The sequence below is a fragment of the Tamandua tetradactyla genome, chromosome 24 (assembly GCF_023851605.1).
Source record: "Tamandua tetradactyla isolate mTamTet1 chromosome 24, mTamTet1.pri, whole genome shotgun sequence".
Taxonomy (NCBI): domain Eukaryota; kingdom Metazoa; phylum Chordata; class Mammalia; order Pilosa; family Myrmecophagidae; genus Tamandua; species Tamandua tetradactyla.
Window position 1 is genome coordinate 18,934 of NC_135350.1, and position 19,887 is coordinate 38,820.

Genomic DNA, 19,887 nt, shown 5'->3' on the forward strand with positions numbered 1-19,887 from the left:
ATAGCAAGTGCTGGCAAAGACACGGAGAAAGAACCCTCACACATTGTCCTCAGAATGTAAAATGCAGCTGCTGTAGGAAAGTTTGTTTGTGTCAGTTCCCCAGAAAGTTATACAAAGAATTACCTTATGACCTGGCAAATCCACTGTGTTAGTTTGTAAGCTGCCAGTATGCAATATACCAGAAATGGAATGATTTTTTAAAAGGGAATTTAATAAGTTACAAGTTTACAGTTCTAAGCCTATAAGAATGTCCCAAGTAAAGCATCCAGGAAAATATACCTTAATTCAAGGAAAGCCAATGGGTCAGGAACAGCTCTGTCAGCTGGGAGTCACATCATTGGCATTCTGGTCCCTTGCTCCTGGTTTCCGTTGCTTTCAACTTTTGTCCCTATGGGGATTCCTCATAGCTTCTTTGAGCTGGCCTTCATCTCTTGACTTCCCTTGGCTCTCTCCAGGCTCTAGCTTCCCTAACATCTCGTGGTGATGTCTGCTGAGCTCCAAGCATCTCCAAACATCCGTGTCTCTGTTCTCCAGGTATTGGCATCCATGCCAGCTCTGGGTTCTGAAGTTTCTGTCAGCTCTTGGCTCTCTCCAAAATGTTTCCTCTTTAAAAGGACTTCAGTAAACCAATCAAGACCCGCCTGGAATGGGTGAAAGCACATTTGTATCTAATCAAAAGGTCACACACACAATTGGATGTGTCACATAACTGTGGAGATAATCTAATCAAAAATTTCCACCTACAATATTGAATTCAGGATTGAAAGAAATGGCTGCCCCTACAAGATTGGGTCAGGATTAAAATACGACTTTTCTGCGTACATAATAAATTCAAACTGGCACACCCACTCCTGAGTATATACCCAACATAATTGAAAGCAAGAACTCAGACATATATTTGTACACCAATGTTCATAGCAGCATTATTCACAACAGACTAAAGGCGGAATCAACCCAAGTGCCCATTGACCAGTGAATAGGTGAACAAAATGTTGTCTATCTAGGTAACAAAATAGTATTAACCCATTAAATGGAATGAAGTTCTGATACCTACTCCAACATGGGTGAATCTTGGAGGTATAATGCTGAGTGAAGTAAGTCAGACAAAAAGACAAATATTGTATGATTTTCTTTATATGAAATATTTTGAATAAGAAGATTCATAGAGACAGAAAGCAGAATTGTGATTATCAGGGAAGAGGGTGGGGAGAATTGAGAGTTATTGCTAAATGAGTATGAGTTTTGGTTTGGGGTGATGGAAACTTAAGTATAGAAGTATAAGTAGTAAAAATTGCACAGTATTGTCAAGGCACTGAATGTCAAAGAATTGTCCATTTAAGATGGTTAAAATGATTTTTATGTTGTGTATATTTTCACACACTTAAAAATAGTTTTCTAAATACTTCACATGCATAGTGTCAAACATTGGCCTCAAGGAGCTCAGAAAAGATGAAAAGAAGGTTAAAACATCAACCTAGATGCAAAATGCACTCTTCCAAATTCCTCCTTAAGCTTTTCTTTAACTCAAAGCTTAATATATTCTGATTAAATATAATACATGCTCACTATAAAATTTTTTAAATTGCTAAATATATAAAAAAAATAGCTACTTATGATCTCGCTACCTTAGCATAAGTATAAGCAGTATATTGTTTGGAAGCCATCTTTTTACACATCTCCCAACGTGCACATTAAAATGCTTTTCTTTCAATCTGTGGATAGGTATTTCGGTTTTGCTAGTGGCTGATTGGTCTGATTCTCCAGTGCCTCCTCGCACAGACCCAGAGCCGTGTTCTGGGGAAGGGTCCCTGCCTCCCCTCCTGCTCCTGTGAAAACACATGCTGGCTCCACAAAACACAAGCACTTCTCCCCAGTGACTCCTTATCACATGTGAGCAGTTTCTTTCCACACGTATCCCTTGGTGACTCTGCAGGAACGAAGGCTGAATCTGGTGGTGTCTCCGCAGGCTCCGCTCCCTGCTCCAGGTCCTCCTCCTCAGCGAGTTGGTGCCATGAGAATGCAGGCCAGTGTCTACTGTGTCCCGGGGCACAGCTAGATATCCTGCTCATTCCAGGGTCTGATGGAGCCTGTGCACTGGCACGTGGGTGCATTACTCCAGGATGTGGGAAATATGAAAAGCTCTCTGTTTTGCTCATGAAGCCCACTTAACTTTAATTTTTTAAAAAGACCCACTGATAGTGCATTGTCCAACTTAACTTGAATGGTCAGTTTAGTTGAACACCATAAGTACATATGGAATCTTGAATAGGGTGTGAGATCTTGGTTTGTACAGGTTAGTGTGATGCCCTGATATACCCAGAGTAATCTGGGCAATAAATAATGAAGTAGTTGCAAATTCCCCTTGGGGGATTGGGGAGAAAGGAGGGAGTATTCAGCTTCCCCATTTGGAGAATTCTTGATATTCTCACAAGCAGTGGGGACAACCAAAGCAATAGACTGAGTCCCCAGTCTTGGGGTTTGTTCATATGAAACTCAACCCCACAAAGGATAGGTCAAGCCTACTTAAAATTAGGCCTAAGAGTCACCCCCAAGAGAGCCTCTTTTGTTGCTTAGATGTGGCCTCTCTCTTCAGCCAACATAACAAGCAAATTCACTGCCCTCCCCCTGTTTATGTGGGACATGACTCCCAGGGGTATGGACCTTCCTGGCAACATGGGACAGAAATCCTAGAATGAGCTGGGACTCAGCATCAAGGGATTGAGAAAACCTTCTTGACCAAAAGAGGGAAAAGTGAAATGAGACAAAATAAAGTGTCAATGGCTGAGAGATTCCAAACAGAGCCGAGAGTTTATCCTGGAGGTTATTCTTATGCATTAAATAGTTATCACCTGTTTAGTTAAAGTGTAATGGAGAGGCTGGAGGGAACTGCCTGAAAATGTAGAGCTATGTTCCAGAGGCCATGTTTCTTGAAGATGATTGTATAATGATATAGCTTTCACAATGCGACTGTGTGATTGTGAAAACCTTGTGTCTGATGCTCCTTTTATTTACCTTATCAACAGACAACTAAAACACATGGAATACAAATAAACAATAGGGGGAACAAATGTTAAAATAAATTTAGATTGAAATGCTAGTGATCAATGAAAGGGAGGGGTAAGCCATATGGTATTATGAATTTTTTTCTGTTGTCTTTTTATTTCTTTTTCTGAATTGATGCATGTGGTAGTTAGGTTCAGGAGTCAACTTGGTAGGGTGAACGTGCCTAGTTCTGCTGCTGTGGACATGAGCCAATGATACATGAACCTCATTTGTTGCTTATTACATCTGCAGTCGGCTAAGAGGCGTGCCCACTGTAATGAATGATGTTTGACTTAATTGGCTGGTGCTTAAATGAGAGAGCTCAGTGTAGCCAAGCAGCTCAGCATACCTCATCTCAACACTCACAGCTCAGCCCAGGCCCTTGGAGATGCAGAAAGAAATCACCCCAGGGAAAGTTGTTGGAACCCAGAGGCCTGGAGAGAAGGCCAGCAGAGATCACCCTGCGCCTTCCCACGTTAAGAAAGAACCTCAGTTGAAAGTTAGCTGCCTTTCCTCTGAAGAACTAATGAAATAAATCCCCTTTTATTAAAAGCCAATCTGTCTCTGGTGTGTTGCATTCTGGCAGTAGCAAACCAGAACAATGCAAATGTTCTAAGAAATGATCATGTTGATGAATATGCAACTATGTGACGATATTGTGAATTACTGATTGTATATAGAGAATGGAATGATCATATGTTAAGAATGTTTGTATTTGTTATTATATTTTTAAAACAAATTTTAAAATTAATAAAAAAAAATAGGCTAAGCCTACTTAAAATTAGGCTTAAGAGTCACCCCAGAGAACCTCCTTTGTGGCTTAGATGTGGTCTCTCTCTCTCTCTCTCTCTCTCTGTCTAAGCCAACTTGGCAGGGAACTCACTTCCCTCCCCCTTACATGGGACATGACTTCCAGGGGTGTAAATCTCCCTGGCAACATGGAACAGAAATTCTGGATGAGACAGGATCTGGCATCAAGGGATTAAGAAAGCATTCTTGACCAAAAGGGGAGGAGAGAAATGAGACCAAATAAAGTTTCAGTGGCTGAGAGATTTCAACAGAGTTGACAGGATATCATGGAGGTTATTGTTATACATTATATAGATATCTTTTTTTAGTTCATGTATATTGGAGTGGCTGGAGGGAAGTTCCTGAAACTGTAGAGCCATATTCCAGTAGCCTTCATTCTTGAAGACGATTGTATAAAGACATAAAATTGTGACTGTGAAAACCTTGTGTCTGTTGCTCTTTTTATCCGGGGTATGGACAGATGAATAAAAAAATATGGACAGCAAATAAATAAATAATAGGGGGACAAAGGGTAAAATAAATTCAATAGATGGAAATACTAGTGGTCAATGAGAGGGAGGGGAAAGGGGTATGGCATGTATGAGTTTTTTCTTTTTTCTTTTTGTTTCTTTTTCTGGAGTGATGCAAATGTTCTGTAAAATTATCATAGTGATGAATGCACAACTATGTGGTGACATTGTGAGCCATGGATTGCACACTATATATGGAATGTATGTTTGTAAATATGTGTCAATAAAAATATTTTTTAAAAAGAGGGCTGTTAAGGATAATTTTTTAATGGCTTCCTAGGGTGATAGCCATCACCTCAGTGCTCTGTTTTCACTAAGAAAACTCCCTTTTAACACCAATGACTGAGCACTGTGGCCCTATTAATTCTGGAATGTTACGGAGGTGTTCCTTTCTCGGTGTGGACCTCCTGGTGTGTTGGTGTGCACTCACCAGCATGGCGTCCTGGTGGTTTTCCTGGGAAGGCCATGGCAGTTGTTCCCAGGTGGCATGGAAATGCAGCCTGCAGTGCCATTTGAACAGCTGCCCTTGTCTCTCCATCTGTCCATGTGAAATGTGCTGCTCCCTTGCAGGCTGGATTCTATGGGTGGCTCTGGGTCTCTTGCCTACTGTCAACCTGCCCTTGGTCTGGAGGGTGGTAGTTTGCTCTATTATGGGCAAAACAAGGTCTTTTTAGGCAGTTGTTGAAAATCCTGCACTTTGGGGTTAGTGTGTAGAGTGGAAATAGTGTGCCAGTTTTAGAAAAGGCCATCCCAGAGGTTGGCTCTATATCAGCATATCCATACCAATGGGTAGAGTGTGTCTGGCTCCATTTCCACCCTCACATCTCCTCTCAACCTATTAAGGCAGAGCAGTTAGGGGAAAGGAAGTGACTGATGAAGGAGCCAGGTCTCCCTGCTTGTGTGTCCACTGCTGAAAGGGACACCAGGCTCAGTGGGTCGCCTATTGCCACCCACTCCTCCAGGGGCCATATCACGAGTAGCCTGTCTCACTGGGTGGTAAGAATTATGCCAACTGATGATATCAGGGTCCGAGGTATTAAAAGACCGTGATCAAGCTGTTAGCATTCACATTCCCACTGTCCAATCCTTCGTTCTCATACATGGAATCTTAGACGCGTCCCCAGAAGCCGTTCTCATATTATGTTCACAGACAAGCAGTATTCCTTAAGGATTCTCCAGGTGACCACAGACTGATTTCTCATAGGAAAGTGAGAGTTGCTTCTCATTCTGCATCATTTAGATCTTTCTTAGCCCTGCATCATACTCATTGTCATTTACATCTGACTTGAAATAGCCCACTTTAAAAACAAAAACAAATGGTGCAGCAATAACGGGATATTCACATGGAAAAAGAATGAAATGCGACTCTGCCAGAGAGCATACAAAAAATATATTTTTAAAAAAATGGAAACCTTACACCAATGCAAGGTGTTAATAATGGGGTGGCAGAGCGGAATCCTCTATTTTATGCATGATTGTTCTATAAACCCACAACTTCTCTAATTGAAAAAGAAAAGAGGGCGGGCCGCAGTGGCTCAGCGGGCAAAGTGCTTGCCTGCTATGCCGGAGGACCTCGGTTCGATTCCCGGCCCCAGCCCATGTAACAAGAAACGGAAAAACAAAATACAATAAAACAAGAAAATGTTTAAAGTTGTTTCTCTTTCTTCCTTCCTTCCTTCCTTCTATCCTTCCTTCCTTCTCTCTGTCTTTCCTTTAAAAAAAAAAAAAAAAAAAAAAGAAAAAGAAAAGAGCAAATTTTCCTTGATTTTATATCCCCATTCAGCCATGACTTGCCTCTCTTCTTTCCTTCATAGAAAAACTCTTCGACAGTTATGGATAAGCCCTGTATCTACTTTCTCACCTCCCATTCTCTCCCTTCCAACCCCAGTCTGGCTTCCTCCTCCTGATTCTCAATTCCGTCAGTGGCACCAACCACTTATCTCCACTTGCTTAATCCAGAAGTCAATTCTCTGTTCCATCTTACAGAACTTCCCAGCACTATTGTCACAATTGACATTCCCTCCTTCTCAAAACTTTTCTCTCTCTACAGCCTCAGATAATCACTTTCCTGGCTTGCCAAGGATAATATTTTTAAAATCAATGTACAGACTGATTCTTCTTATTAACATAGATGAAAATTCCCCCAAATCTAAGCAAGAATGGGTTATTTGGAGACATCATAAAGATTCCGAGGCATCCTTTGGAAATGAGCCTCAGGACAGACCGTAAACTACCCCCAGGGTTGCAGCAGCAGGCGCTGCTCCAACAGCCTGTTTCTGCCCCCACGGCTTGCCCCAGCTCACACCCGAGATGCTGAGCCACTTCCTCACTGTGGTTGCTCTGGGCCTTTTATATATCTCCACAGGGATGGAAGTTATATACGTTATGGGCTGAGTCGTGCGCCCAGAAAGCCACATCCGGCTCCTGACCCCAGTCCCGTGAACACGGCTTTATTTGGAAATTGGGCCCTTGAATATATTGTTAGTAAAGACAAAGCCCAACTGCACTGAAGGATGGGGGGCACAAATCCATGCTGCCTGGCCTTGTAGGAAGGGGAGAATCAGACCCCCCAACAGAGGGGAAGGCCTTGGGAGCTGCGGTTGGAGAGGCCACAGACTGCTCCAAAAGCCAGGATACCAAGGGCTTGGGAATCAGGCTACAGCAGATTCCTCCCTGCGGACTTGGAAAGTCCTGACAACAGCTTCATTTTGGACCTTCGGTCCCCATAGCTGTGCAATGGCACCTTCACGTTATTTTAAGCCACCCGTCTTTGGCAGTTTGCCACAGTAGCCTCAGGAGACCAGGCTGGCACACCTCATGTGCCCACATCATGTTCCCCTTGGGCTCTATCCTTTGGAGTCTTTCAGGTGACCCCCTGGGGGGCTGAACTGTCCTGTGCTGGATGGAATCTAGGGGTGCCAGCAGGGCTGGAGGTCAGGCTGAGCCCCAGCATGCCCTCCACGCCCACCCCCAGGCACCTCAGCCACTGTTTTTATGTTTTATGCATACTTTCCAGCATGGTATGTGTGAAATCCACATTCCTGGGGCCAGGCCTGCAGCCTGGAGGTGGGACCACTCAGCCTGGAGGTGGGACCACTCGGCCTGGCCTGACCGCTCATGCCGAGTCACCAAAGCATGCTCAGGGACAGTGGCGGCCTCCGATGCCCCTCACTCGCCCACACAGCACAGGCGGACAGTGGCAGACCTCTATACCCCTCACTTGCCCATATGGCACCGGCTCTGCCAGGCTCCGGGAGCAAGGTTCCCCCAGAAGCAGCAGCACATTTTGTTGGCTGCTGGGAACCACATTGAAGGGAGTCATCTGGGCACAGAAAGGCGCCAAGCTGCCATCCAGACTCCCGGGTGGATGAGCCCAGGACTGTAACCGCCAATGCCTGGCCGTGTGCTGGGGCCAGATTATGTCACTGGCACAGTGGCCGGACGGGTGGCAGCTCGTGTTTCCCAGTGCTGACAGGAGGCCAACCCCCCACTGCCACCGAACTTTATAAAAGAGAGTGGCAGGAAGGAGCGGCAAGGTTCTCGCTCCGGACTGCACACAGGACGCCAAGATAAAGCCATCCTCCAGGGACGCAGGGCCCGGTGAAGACGAGTGGATGTACACTCTCACCATCCGACAGGTGGGTGCCCCGGCCACCACATCCTTACCCAGAGACCACATGTGAGGCAGCTCAACGTGCCGGCCTCTTTCAGGGGAGGGGGTGACTGTGTGCCGTTTGCCCACTCAGCTTTCTGTGAAAGTTGCACTCGGTGGGGACTGCTTGGTGGTTAACCTGTCTCAGGTGGGACCAGTAAGCACTGTTGGGTGTCTCGTGTATGCTCTGGAGTCCTGCTTTTCTGTGAGTGGTCTTTTAAGATGCTTTGAAGAAGTCACTCAGTTTTGATTAATCGAGTGCCCCTGCTTCCACTTGAGGTGGTTTCTGCGGAGACAATTGAAGAGATGCATAAGCTCTGCAGCAACCAGCTCCACATAGGTGTGTGTCATGGTCCCCAACAGCTCCACACAGGTGTGTGTCACAGTCCCCAACAGCTCCACGCAGGTGTGCGTCACGGTCCCCAACAGCTCCACGCAGGTGTGCGTCACGGTCCCCAACAGCTCCACACAGGTGTGTCACGGTCCCCAACAGCTCCACACAGGTGTGTGTCACGGTCCCCAACAGCTCCATGCAGGTGTGTTCTACGTCCCCAAGCAGTGCTCTCTTCATGGTCACACATTTCGTTCATTTAACTCATGGGCAGGGTGCATCAACATGGACATGGGTATTGCCCATTTCAGTCCCTTTATTGTAAACTGCTGCGTTTTTAAGTTTCTAGGAAAAAAAAGGCAGTATGCATGCACAGATGTGTGGCAAATATTTGAGTTCTTTGATCTCTGGGGCCAGTTCCCCAACAAGCCTTCACTGTCTTGTTTCCTTGGCACTCTCACTTGAAACCAGCTTTCCAGCTACATAATCATCTTCCCTGTTCCTAACTTCTGAACCTGTCACAATAAGGACAACCCACTGAATACCCCACAGAGCACATGCACCACAAAGGGGTTTCCCAAGCCTTGTTTATTACTACCTGAGTTAAGTTCCAGAACTTTCCCTTGCCTGCCTGGAGCAAGATGACGTGTCTGGAGGAAGACAAGCCACCAGGTCTCAAAAGGCCCTCCCTGGAAAGGGAACCCAGTGGCCATGGCCGGCAGAGGGTTCGTCTTCCCGGGTGGGGTGACCCCAGCCTGTGGCGCCTCCTCTCTGCACCCCATCCTACAGTGGGATGGCACAGAAATGGTGCTGCAGTCCAGCCATCCCGGATTGGCCCAGATCCCATGCCCTACTGGGGAGTCAAGTGAAGCTGTGGAAAGCGTAAAGAAAAAACCACAACAGTAGAATTGCCAATTTCACACAACCAACAGAACTCCTAGAATACACTGGCAGAGTTGAAAAAAAAAAAACCTTTAAAAATGCTCTTCTCAGCCCTGAGTTCCTGGGATCTGGACAGAGTCAGCCTTAGCCAGCTCGGCTACACAGCCCCAGCTTCCCCAGTGCCCACTTCCCCCAAGCCCTGGCCCCAGGAGCTCATTCTAGACATCCTGAGACTCAAGACCACAGCATGACCCGACTCACAGGGGCCCTAGCAGCCTGGAGACCGTGAGTGCAGCACCCCAGGGGCCTGTGGGGGGCCAAAGGGCACAGAAATGACCCTTGCACCCACTCTACCCATAACTCAGGCAGCCAGCCACCAGCAAGTTTACAGGGCAGCAGCGTGGGCTGCTGTGTGTCCACAGGACACAGGAGCCCATTAACTCAGAGGCCCTGCCCTCCTCCCTCAGTGAGAGGGGCAGACAGACGGGTCTGTCCATGGGGGTCCGGGCAGCTAAGTCACGGCAGGCACTGCATAGGACCATGCCCCGTGTGCCCCCACCGTCCCCTGTGTAACCCATGCATGACGCACTGGCACCAGCCTCAAAACAGACACACACCCACGTGTGTGTGTGTGTGTGCGTGTGCGTGTGCGTGTATGTAAGGGCCCCTGCACACCCTACAGTCCCCACATCACACACAGTGGGACCCCCAGACTCCCAGCAGGTCCCAGGTAAGCCATGGTGTGTGGCTCTCTCACTGTCTTCCTGAACGTCTTAGAAAGACTCTTTGCTAGGAATTCTGTCCTAAGACTATTGCGGCCATAAGTTCTGAGTTATGTATACAAAATAATTGGTGAAAAATGAGAATTGTATCCAGCCTTATTTTACTATATTATACAGATAACAAAACTGATTTTTTTTTGCATTATCTACCAAATATGAGCACATTTCTGGGTGCTTTTCAAATCAACGGGGGTAGCCAACGGGATGTCCTGAAAGAGGCTGGCCAGCTGCTAGGGCAGTACCGGGGATGGGGGTAGGGGCAGGGGCAGTACCGAGAGGGATGCAGGGGCAGTGGGGGTGCAGGGGCAGTTTCAGGGCAGACAGAGGAGTACAGGGGGCTGGGAGCAAGGATGGTATCAGGAAACATGGGACCCAGGGTTGTCCTGCAGAGCCCCCAAGTGCCTCCCTGTCCTGCTGCCCCACCCACAGGGCCAGGAGCATATTCAGATAACAGAAATCTTCAGAAGCCCAGTCTGGCTGTCATCATGGCAGCCCTCCTTCCATGACCCCACCCTTCCTCAGAGGAGCCCCCTTCTTCTGGGACCCCCCCACAGGACCCTCCCCTGCAGCCCTTCACTTCATTCAGAACACAATGTAACTGGCTAGCGCAGCTTCATTGTCATTTCACCACCCAATTCCAAAGTCTCCTTCTCGAGCCTGACTCCAGGTAGGGGGCACGGTCTGGATTTGCTCCTTAGGATCCCCGGGTCTCTGGGCCTCATCCAAGCAGAAGAGCCTGAAGTGGGCATCAGTGTCCGTCCCCAGGCTGCAGGGTCCAGGTCAGCAGATGGCCGCAGTGCCCACCCCAGCTGTCTCCTAGAGTCCCTGGCTGCCTGCAGGGGAGAGGGGCTGGCAGGGGCAGCCCAACCCCTGTGGGGGCTCCTCTGGCGAGGGTCTTGGCTGCCATCACCCCTGGTCTGGGCAATGAGGACATGCCTATAAGGGGTGGGGGCAGCGTCTATGTCTGTAGAGGGTTTACCAGTTCCCCGCCCCACAGCAGGAGCCAGCCCCAGTTGGATGGGGTCTGCTGGGCAATGGCCCTAAAGATATTTAAAGAACTTTGTTTACATATGTAAATTCGCAAAAAAAAACGTATGGCAATAGGTTTGTTTTTTAAAAACATTTGCATCCTGAGCCTGCAGGGGGTGAGCTGCTGCCCTTGCCTGCTCCCACCTTGCTAAAGGGCCCTTTGCAGTTCTCTGTGAGATGCAGGCACACCTTTTACTATTTCATATGCAAACCTTCCAGCAGGAATTGATTTTTAGGATCAGAATAAAAGCTGTTATAAATCTCTCTGCAGGGTGCACGGGTGGTTCAGTGGTAGAATGCTCGCTTTTTGTGTAGGAGATCCGGGTTCGATTCCTGGACCACGCACCCCCCAAAACAAATCTCTCTGCACAGAAACTTAGAGAACAGAAGGAAAACCAGGAGGGGGTGGAAGCGAAACTGCACCCGCGCTTTGGTGTTGGGGTGCTTAACTGCGCTCCCTCCTGCCGACCGCAGCCACCGCGAGGCCCCCCGGCCCTGCCACGTGCCCAGATGACCATCCTCAACCTTAGAAACAGCACCAGGTGGCAGCTCTCAGGAAGCAGGTGCCAGGGTGACCATTCCACTTGCATCCAAAGGTCCACCCGCTAATGCCCCCAAGAGTGTGTGACCCATAGGCAGCTTGCTCGAACCCGAGGCTGCGCCCTGCACCCCGGTCAGGAGGGGCCGTGGTGAGAGGGTCCCGTCCAGGCAGGGAGCACCGGTCACCTGGTGGTGAGTGCGGAGGCGGCTGGGACCCCTGGGGATCTTCCCCATTCTTGGCTTTGGGTCCCCTCATACCCCGTCAGTGCCAGCACCAAGGGAGCAACCACCCCAATTTTTTTTTATGCAGTCTCACTGTTCCCAGGCCCTTCCTGAGCGGGGCCTGTGTCAGACTCACCCGCCCTTGAGTCCCGTTTTCCTCCCTCTCCATGAGGATGCAGTGGACACACAGCCTCATGCGGCAAATGAGGATGGAAATAAATAATGACCCACTCAAAGCCCGAGACCCTTTAAGCGATTGCACAGGCTCCTGGCTCGCAGAGAGCGATGACAAGGACAGGAAGCGAGCCAGAGGCTGACATCACCCCCTCCAGTCAGACAGGCCCAGGACCGCCCTGCAGAGCCACGGGCCAACCCCCCACAGTCTTGTGCTCACGCCCACCACCCCTCCCCCATCCTGCTCCCATGTCCAATGCCCCTCCCCATCCTGCTCTCACACCCAACACCCCTCCCCCATCCTGCTCCCATGCCCAATGCCTTTGCCCTATCCTCTCTCACACTCAACGCCCCCCCATCCTGCTCCTATTCCCAGTGCCCCTTTCCCATCCTGCTCCCACACGCACCCCTTCCCCATCCTGCTCCCACGCCCAGTGCCCCTTCCCCATTCTGCTGTCACACCCAACACCCCTCCCCCATCCTTTTCTCACATCTGACGCCCCTCCCCCATCCTGCTCTCACCCCCACACGTGTCCATGAGCCTTCCCATCCCACTGGGGCTGAGCTCTGCAGAGAAGGTGGGCTGTCATTCCACGCTATTCCCCCTGTTCTCTCGGCATCACCAGCTTTCCTAGCATGGTTCCCTTCGCTCACACTCCCTCTCCGTCACATGGTCATAGGTGAGCTTTGCTTTTTCGGATACTTCCATCCAGGTGGGCTTTTGCTGTTGACCTTAAATTTTCAGGTTGCAAACCACTTCCCACTGCCTTCTCCAGCACACCACCTGCACCGGGTCGTTTCTGTCTTTAGGTTTGATTTTTCTGCACCGTGCAGTGTGAGAGCCTCTGGGTGGTGGACACACCTTGTGTGCAAAAGGTCCCAGGTGTAGGGGTACAGCCACCTGACCACACGCTGGGCCGACATGCACTGCAACACTGTGTCCTCACCGGTCCAGGGATAACGGATGCCCCTGGAATCTGTGGCAGTTGTGCAACGTGCACGAACTTTTGCAGGGAAATGGTGTGGCGACAACTTCGTATTTATAGTTTGCTTCCAGCACTACCTGTGAAGCCATTTTTCTCTTAACATCTCCATGTCAATTTATGGCTTTTACAAAATCAACCATATTGCTGCAGCTGTGGAACAGAAGCCATGGACATGGCCGCAGCATTTGGGGACCAGCCCCTGGGTGTCTGCAGGTGTCAGGTGGGGCCTGGTCAGTAACCCCATTCCCCTGAGGCCAAACCGCAGTGGATGCATAATCACCTTTGCCTGGGGAGACCCTGCACTGCGGCTGTAAGCAAACTCACCTGGGACCTCCTTGTGTGAAACGGGGGCCAACACACCCTGTAAGCATTTTAGAAAGCATGGACTTGGCATTAGAACAGAGCAGGAAGGCAGAGCACGGTCCCCTGGTGCCATGGACCAGGCCAAGGCTCCTGGAGTCCTTCCCTGTGCTAGCCCTGATGCTAAAGGAGAGCCCCCCACTTCATGCCTTGCAGGGGTTGCTCAGGACCCCCTCTCTCCCACAGCTTCACCTCCGTGTGCTGGCTGAGAGCAGCTGGGTCTGCACATCTGCAGTGTGGAGTCCATCCCAGCCAGCACAGCCCGAGTTTCAGCTCCTACGTCACCAGACCAAACACACAGGCGGTTCCACCTGTACCTCCACATTCCGGCTATTTTAGGTCTGACTTCCATAATGCCACCACATGGCCTCCAAATGCATTTGTAGAGCTCAGCTTTAGACATGGGGTGGCGTGAATAAACTCACCAATGTTCCAGCATTACCAGGAAGCAGCATCTTAGCCCACAGAGCCACATGGCACAGTGTGTACTGCAGAAATACAAGCAGAGCAAGGGTTCCCAATGCTGCTGGTCACCTGCAGCTTCGAAAAGAGACCTTTTCTGTGCAGACCCCCTCCTCAGGGTGCAGGAAGGTTGGGCCAGGTACAAAGGGGTGTGGGCACATCATGGACACCCGGACATGCCGGGCCTCTGCGGTGACCTGGCAGCAAGGCAGCCTTCAGGGATGGTGCCGATGCGTAGACCCCTGCCCCGAGAGCCCCCACTTGGGCCATCGCTCACTGGGGCAGTGGGGTGTGCAGGCTTGGAGTCTCTGCTACCTCCCGGACAGCCCATCCCTTGCCTGCAGCCCCTGCCACCTTCACCTCTATGGGGGCCTGGGTGCCGGGAGGGTCTGCCTTCTACCCCCGACCTGCAGGTGTCCTGTGTCCAAGGCGGCACATCACGGAACAGCAAGGAACACACTTCCTTCTGATTTCCTCCAGCACCGAGTCCTTGACATGCAGCCGGCCCTGCGTGCCAGACTCACCATGGCCTAGGGAGGAAGTCTCAGTGGGAACCCCAGGGCCACGGGGTCTTGGAGCCACTCGGGCCAGTGCACAGTTCCTGTGGTGAGTCCAGCTACTGGCCAGCATCATGGCCGATGAGGGCTCTAGAGTCCAGAATTAATACACCGCGCCCAAGAGCGTGCGGGCAGCCCATCATCATGGCCACCTCCACCTCAGCTGCCACGTCCCATCTCCCAATGAGTCGGCGAGCCTCAGAGACAGGTGTGGCTGGGAACCGGCTGGGGTCCATCACCCCATCAGGACAGGGGGTGGCTGAGCTTCTGTACATTTTTCTGTTCCAGAACATGAGTCAAAGTCACAGTATGGAAAACCCCCGAAGAATAGCTTATGACACCCGCAGGGCAAAGATGTTCTGGGAGAAGAAAATTGAGCATCAGGCAGAGCGGTTGCAGTGCGAGGAGCTCCGAATCCGCAGGAGTGCCCTGGACAGGTGAGCAGGGACGCCTTGGACAGGTGAGCAGGGATGCCTTGGACAGGTGAGCGGGACGCTCTGGACAGGTGAGCAAGGATGCTTTGGACAGGTGGTGGGGTGCACTGACACGGGGTTCTGCCACCAAGTATGCACAGCACAGAAGTTCCCACCCTCTTGGTCCTGGAGGCTACAAGTCAGCACTTGCCTGTTTCAGCTTCTAAGTTTCCCTGATATCCTTGGACTTCAGCCTCTGCTTCAGTCAGCACATGACATCCTCCCCTGCATCTGTCTGTCTATGTCCAATTCTCCCCTTCCTGAGGACACCTGGCATATTAGACTCGATTTGGCCCCATCTTAATAATCACATCTTTCAAGACCTTATTTCCAAATAAGGTCATGGGAACAGGGTTAGGCCAGGAAAATTTGGGGGGGGGGGGGTGACAATTCACCCTTAACAGGCACTCCATGAAGTCCTCTTCAGAGTTGCCATGGTGAACAAGTCGTGGGAAAAGAGCCTCCCAAGGTGGCAAGGGGCACCCCTGGAGCTCAGTGTGGGGCCCGTTGGGAGGCCCAGTGGGGGGCATGGTGCGGTGTGGTGGGAGGGTCTCCAGCTTTGGTCCAGAGTGAGGAGTGACGTCATTATGTTCACCACCCCTTCCACGTTGTGTGCTGTTGGGGAGCAGAGCCGGTGCCCACCTCTCTGTAGGGAGGGTGCTGAGGGGTCTTTCTGGGTGATCCCCAGGAGGCCACAGAGTAGTTATCATCCAGGGAACAGCCGAGCAGCAGATTAGCACAATTCATACCAAGAAAAGCTCCGCACAATTAGAAAGTTCCATTGGTCTAACAGGGTCTTAGACTCAAATAGCACAGCAGCTGCTGCCCAGAGCCAGGGTTAGAGATGGGGCTCCTAGCTGTGGGGGAAACAGCCCGCACTTGACATGGACCTTGCTATCCCCTCTTGTGCCCATCCTCTCCCAGCCACCCCATCCCCTCCAGTCACCCCCGTCCTCTCCTGCTGCCCTCCATCCTCTCCCAGCCACCCCATCCCCTCTAGCCACCCCCATCCTCTCCTGCTGCCCTCCATCCTCTCCCAGTCACCCACCCCTATGCCCCCTGCCCTCTCCTAACCCCATCATATTTTTTGCCCCCCATCCCCTCCCATCCTTTCCTGGCATCTCCTGCCCCCCCATCCCCTCCCACCCTCTCTTGACACCCCCTGTCTGTGGGACACGTGCTCCATCACCCAGGCTTCTACCCTCATCCACTGACTGTGGCATGGATGTCCTGAGCTCTTATTAGCACCTCTGCCCACCAGCCCCACGGCCTCTCAGGGGCAGGACTTCTCCCATTGCGTCCTGGGACTTTGGGACAAACTGCCCTGCCCCAAGGTGAAGGTCAGGATGGATGAAGGCCAAGGAGTCTTTCCACAGGGATGACAGCGCCTTCAGGGTCACAGCTCCCACACCACCCACACCTCTCATTCTGCACCAGAGGCACTGGGGGACTGACAACCACATGACGTCACCAACTGTGGCCCCCAGGAAGGTCAATTTCAAGTTCTTACCACAAGCAGAACCTCACTCCCTCCTTCCCCAGGGAAACCCCAAGGCTAAAAGGGAAATAAGGAGAGCACAGCCAGCAAACAGCAAAGGGGACCCCAAACCCCTGGGAGGCGGGCCAGCCAGCCCCAAGGAAGGGGATCAGCCAACCTCAATGTTTAAACATTGTCAGACACCTCCCCAGGGCTGCCTGACACAGACAGAGGGATGTGCCCTCCTCACTGCGGGGTGGGAGCGTGCAGTGAGTGGTCTGAGACCTGGGCTGCTGGGGAGGGGCTCTGGGGCATGGCCTGTGTGCCTGGATGTGGTGCAGCATTGTTATAAGGGAAACAACCTCTCACCAGGACACCTGGGTTCAATGTGGAAGCAGTGCCCGGCCGACATCCCAACAGCAATCTTGGGTCTCCAGGAGCCCTTCCACTCCAGGGGGTGGCAGGTGTTCTGGGGCCCATGCACCTGCTGCTCAGAGGCAATTCTTCAGCTGACTTCCTGGCATTGGTGCAGTCCCCAAATTTGCTCACCAAGGCCAGGAGCAGGGGCATGAAGGGAGAGGAGCTTGGCTGGGGCAGGGCACCCCCCTCTCTCTGTGCTGCTCCCCAGAGGGCCTCTGTCATCCCCCTAGCAGCAGACCACATATTCATGTCCTAAAGGAAGTGGAGCAGTCACTACAGGGCAGGTAGGTTCCCAGCTAGGGGAGGGCCTAACCCAGTGTCCCGGCAGCTCGGTGACCCAAGGGTGTCATCGTGCTGCAGACAAACTCTCTGGAGGCCAGACACGGCTGGGGAGGGAGCCATGCACAAGTTGACTGGGGACAGGGGAGCAAGCAGGAGCAGGGTAAGCAGGGGCGCGTGGGGGGGCACAGAGGGAGCAGGGGGCAGGGAGGAGGAGGCACAAGGGGAATAGACAGGCCAGGGCAGGCAGGGTGGCTGGGGCAGGTCAGCGGCGGGAGCAGAGTAGAGCAGGGGGGCAGGTGGGGGGCAGAATGGAGCGGGCGGGCAGGGGTGGGGTAGGGGCAGAGTGGAACAAGCTGGCAGGGGCGCGGGGGCGGGTGGGGGAGCAGAGTGGAGCAGGCAGGCGGGGGGCACAGGGGCAGAGTAGAGAAGACGGGCAGGGGCTCAAGGGCAGACGTTAGGCCCTCTCGGAGCTGGGCACAACTCCGACACCTGGGCTGAGGTGCTGAGGGACGGCTTGGCTGCTGCTGGGACGGGAAACTTTGACTCATGGTCCCGAAATTATCTGCCGTCCCCAGGCTCCGCGTAGTGTGGGCCCGCATGCTGGAAGGAAGGAACAGGCTGCTGCAGAAGCCCCCTGGAGCTGCCCAGGAAGTCCTCCCTCCTGCCCATTGAGCGTCTCCATATGAAGACAGAGCAGTGGCCTGAGGCCCGTGAAAGAGGAGCTCCTTGCTTCCTGCAGAGCCTGGGGGGCTCACCCTTTGCCTGGCCACGCTGCTACTTCCCTGCTTTGCTGCGGCTTCTTTCCCAGCACGTGGCAGGAGTTCAGAAAATTTTAAATAAATTGGGTGGAATGTTTTATGCAGGATTTTCCTCATATCGTTCCAAATTACATCTAGTCAAAGCGCTGCATGATGGTATTTACTTGCAGCAAACCATATAAAGTAAAGGAATTCTAATGCATCACTGAGAATTATTTCATCCTCTGACCTCCTACTTACAAACTGAAACACCATTTTACGTCACCTTTGATCCAAATATGCACATATATCTCAATCTCAGGATGTCATATACTGTATAAAGCATTGTACCTTTCCAAAGTCCCTTTACGTGCTTGATTTGCTATTCAGAGCAGCTCAGAAAACTAAATATCCTGATTCTGCACAGCCAAAAGAATCCAGGCTTGGACGTGCCCCCATTTCCTGGGATGGCAGCTTCGCACTCGGTAACGTCTGTCCTGGAGCCTTGGGCCAAGGGCTGTGACCACCCTGGTTGGTGGGGCCTGGGTTGGGGATGGCAAAGGCGCGCAAGCTCTCACAGCTGGGACTCTGTCCCTAAGCTGGGCATTGTGCCACCTCTTGCAGACATTCATGCCACGACTCTGAGACACTGGGTGCCTGTCTATGGCTCCTGGTCCATCTGCAGGGACATGGGCGCTCCTGGGAACAGAGCCGGGGGCTGCACTCCTCACTTGAGCACCTCGCATCATCCCCCATCCTGACTGCCCTGGACTCCACAGAGCAAGTGAGCAAAGGAAGAGAAATGAGACACAGCCACTGGTGACTCCCTAGTGGAGTCACACGGTGGCCCGTAGCCCTGGTGACATTGACAAATGCGCTGAGCTAAGGTGTCAATTAATAGCCCTATAAATAATGTGTGAAGAGATGTCACTCACTAGTCCTTAGCTGCTGAGAAGTAACCTTATCCACTGGTCTGCTCCCAGCACATACTGCCAACACCAGGATCAACCTAGGAGTCACGCTGTACTTTTTGTTGGGGAGGGGGTGTTCTAGTTTGCTAGCTGCTGGAATGCTATCAGAAATAGAACAGTTTTTAAAAGGGGGAATTTATTAAATTGTAAGTTTACAGTTCTAAGGCCATGAAAATGTCCTAATTAAAGCAAGGCTGTAGAAATCTAAGGCATACAGGGAAAGACACCTGGTTCAAGAAGTCTGATGAAGTTCAGGGTTTCTCTCTCAGCTGGAAAGGTACATGGAGAACATGGTGACATCTGCTAACTTTCACTCTAGGCTTCTTGCTTCATGAAGTCACCCCCATGGCCGTTTTCCTTCTTCATCTCCAAAGGTCTCTGACTGTGCAGGCTCTGTAGCTCTTTCCAAAATGGTTCCCTCTTAAAGGGCTCCAGTAATCAACCCCACCTTGAATGGGTGGAGACACATTTCCCATGGAAACCACCAAATCAAATGTTATCACCCACAATTCGGTGGGAAATATCTCCACTGATAATTTTAAAACTCCCAGTGAGGATTAAAGGGCAATGAGAATTAAAGTCCATGGCTTTTCTGGGGTCCACAAATTCAAACCAGTCCAGGGGGTAAGAGGGATTCACACAGCAACCTCGTTATAATTAGGCCCTGCAGAATCTTCCAAAACAGCTGCACCCTCCTTGCTGCCTGCCATGCTTTTTTCTCTCCAAAGACCCAATCACCTTCTCATCAGCCCCAAACACACTGGCCAGCTCCACCTTCACTCTTTTGAGCAAAGCTGAGCTGGAATCAGGGCTAGAATGTGCCAAGTGAGGGAGGAAGTTGGGGAGAGACTGGGTCCAGTGAGGACAGAGGGGCAGTGTGAGGCCAGGCAAGCACAAGGCCAGGCCAGGGGCCCATCCTCCCACCCACCAGCCCAGTCACCACATGCGAGCAGGACAGTGGACAGGCTTAGTCCCGAGGACTGGGCTGCAGTGCAATGCCCTGCTGGGTGCGAAAGATGTTTCTTCTCTTTCTATAAACAAATCACCTTTTATGGGCTTGGGGCAACTGAAGGAAGGACAAGCGAAGCAGAAGCTGTCTGGCTGCAGCCTGAACAGGAGAGCCCCTGCTAGTGGCCCTATGCCAAGCCCAAGGGGCCTCCTTATCCTTTGCATTGGGCCCAGAGACCTG

At 51.3% G+C, this 19,887-nt stretch overlaps 1 protein-coding gene across 1 annotated transcript; it reads left to right on the forward strand.

The window, feature by feature from the left end:
- Window positions 1–7,879: 7,879 nt before the first annotated feature.
- On the forward strand, window positions 7,880–17,846 carry FAM240C (family with sequence similarity 240 member C). Its single transcript, XM_077143208.1, has 3 exons — window positions 7,880–7,999; window positions 14,627–14,775; window positions 17,566–17,846. The coding sequence occupies exons 1-3, from the start codon at window positions 7,976–7,978 to the stop codon at window positions 17,660–17,662; spliced, it is 270 nt and encodes an 89-aa protein (XP_076999323.1). The 5' UTR covers window positions 7,880–7,975; the 3' UTR covers window positions 17,663–17,846.
- The last annotated feature ends 2,041 nt before the right edge of the window (window positions 17,847–19,887 follow it).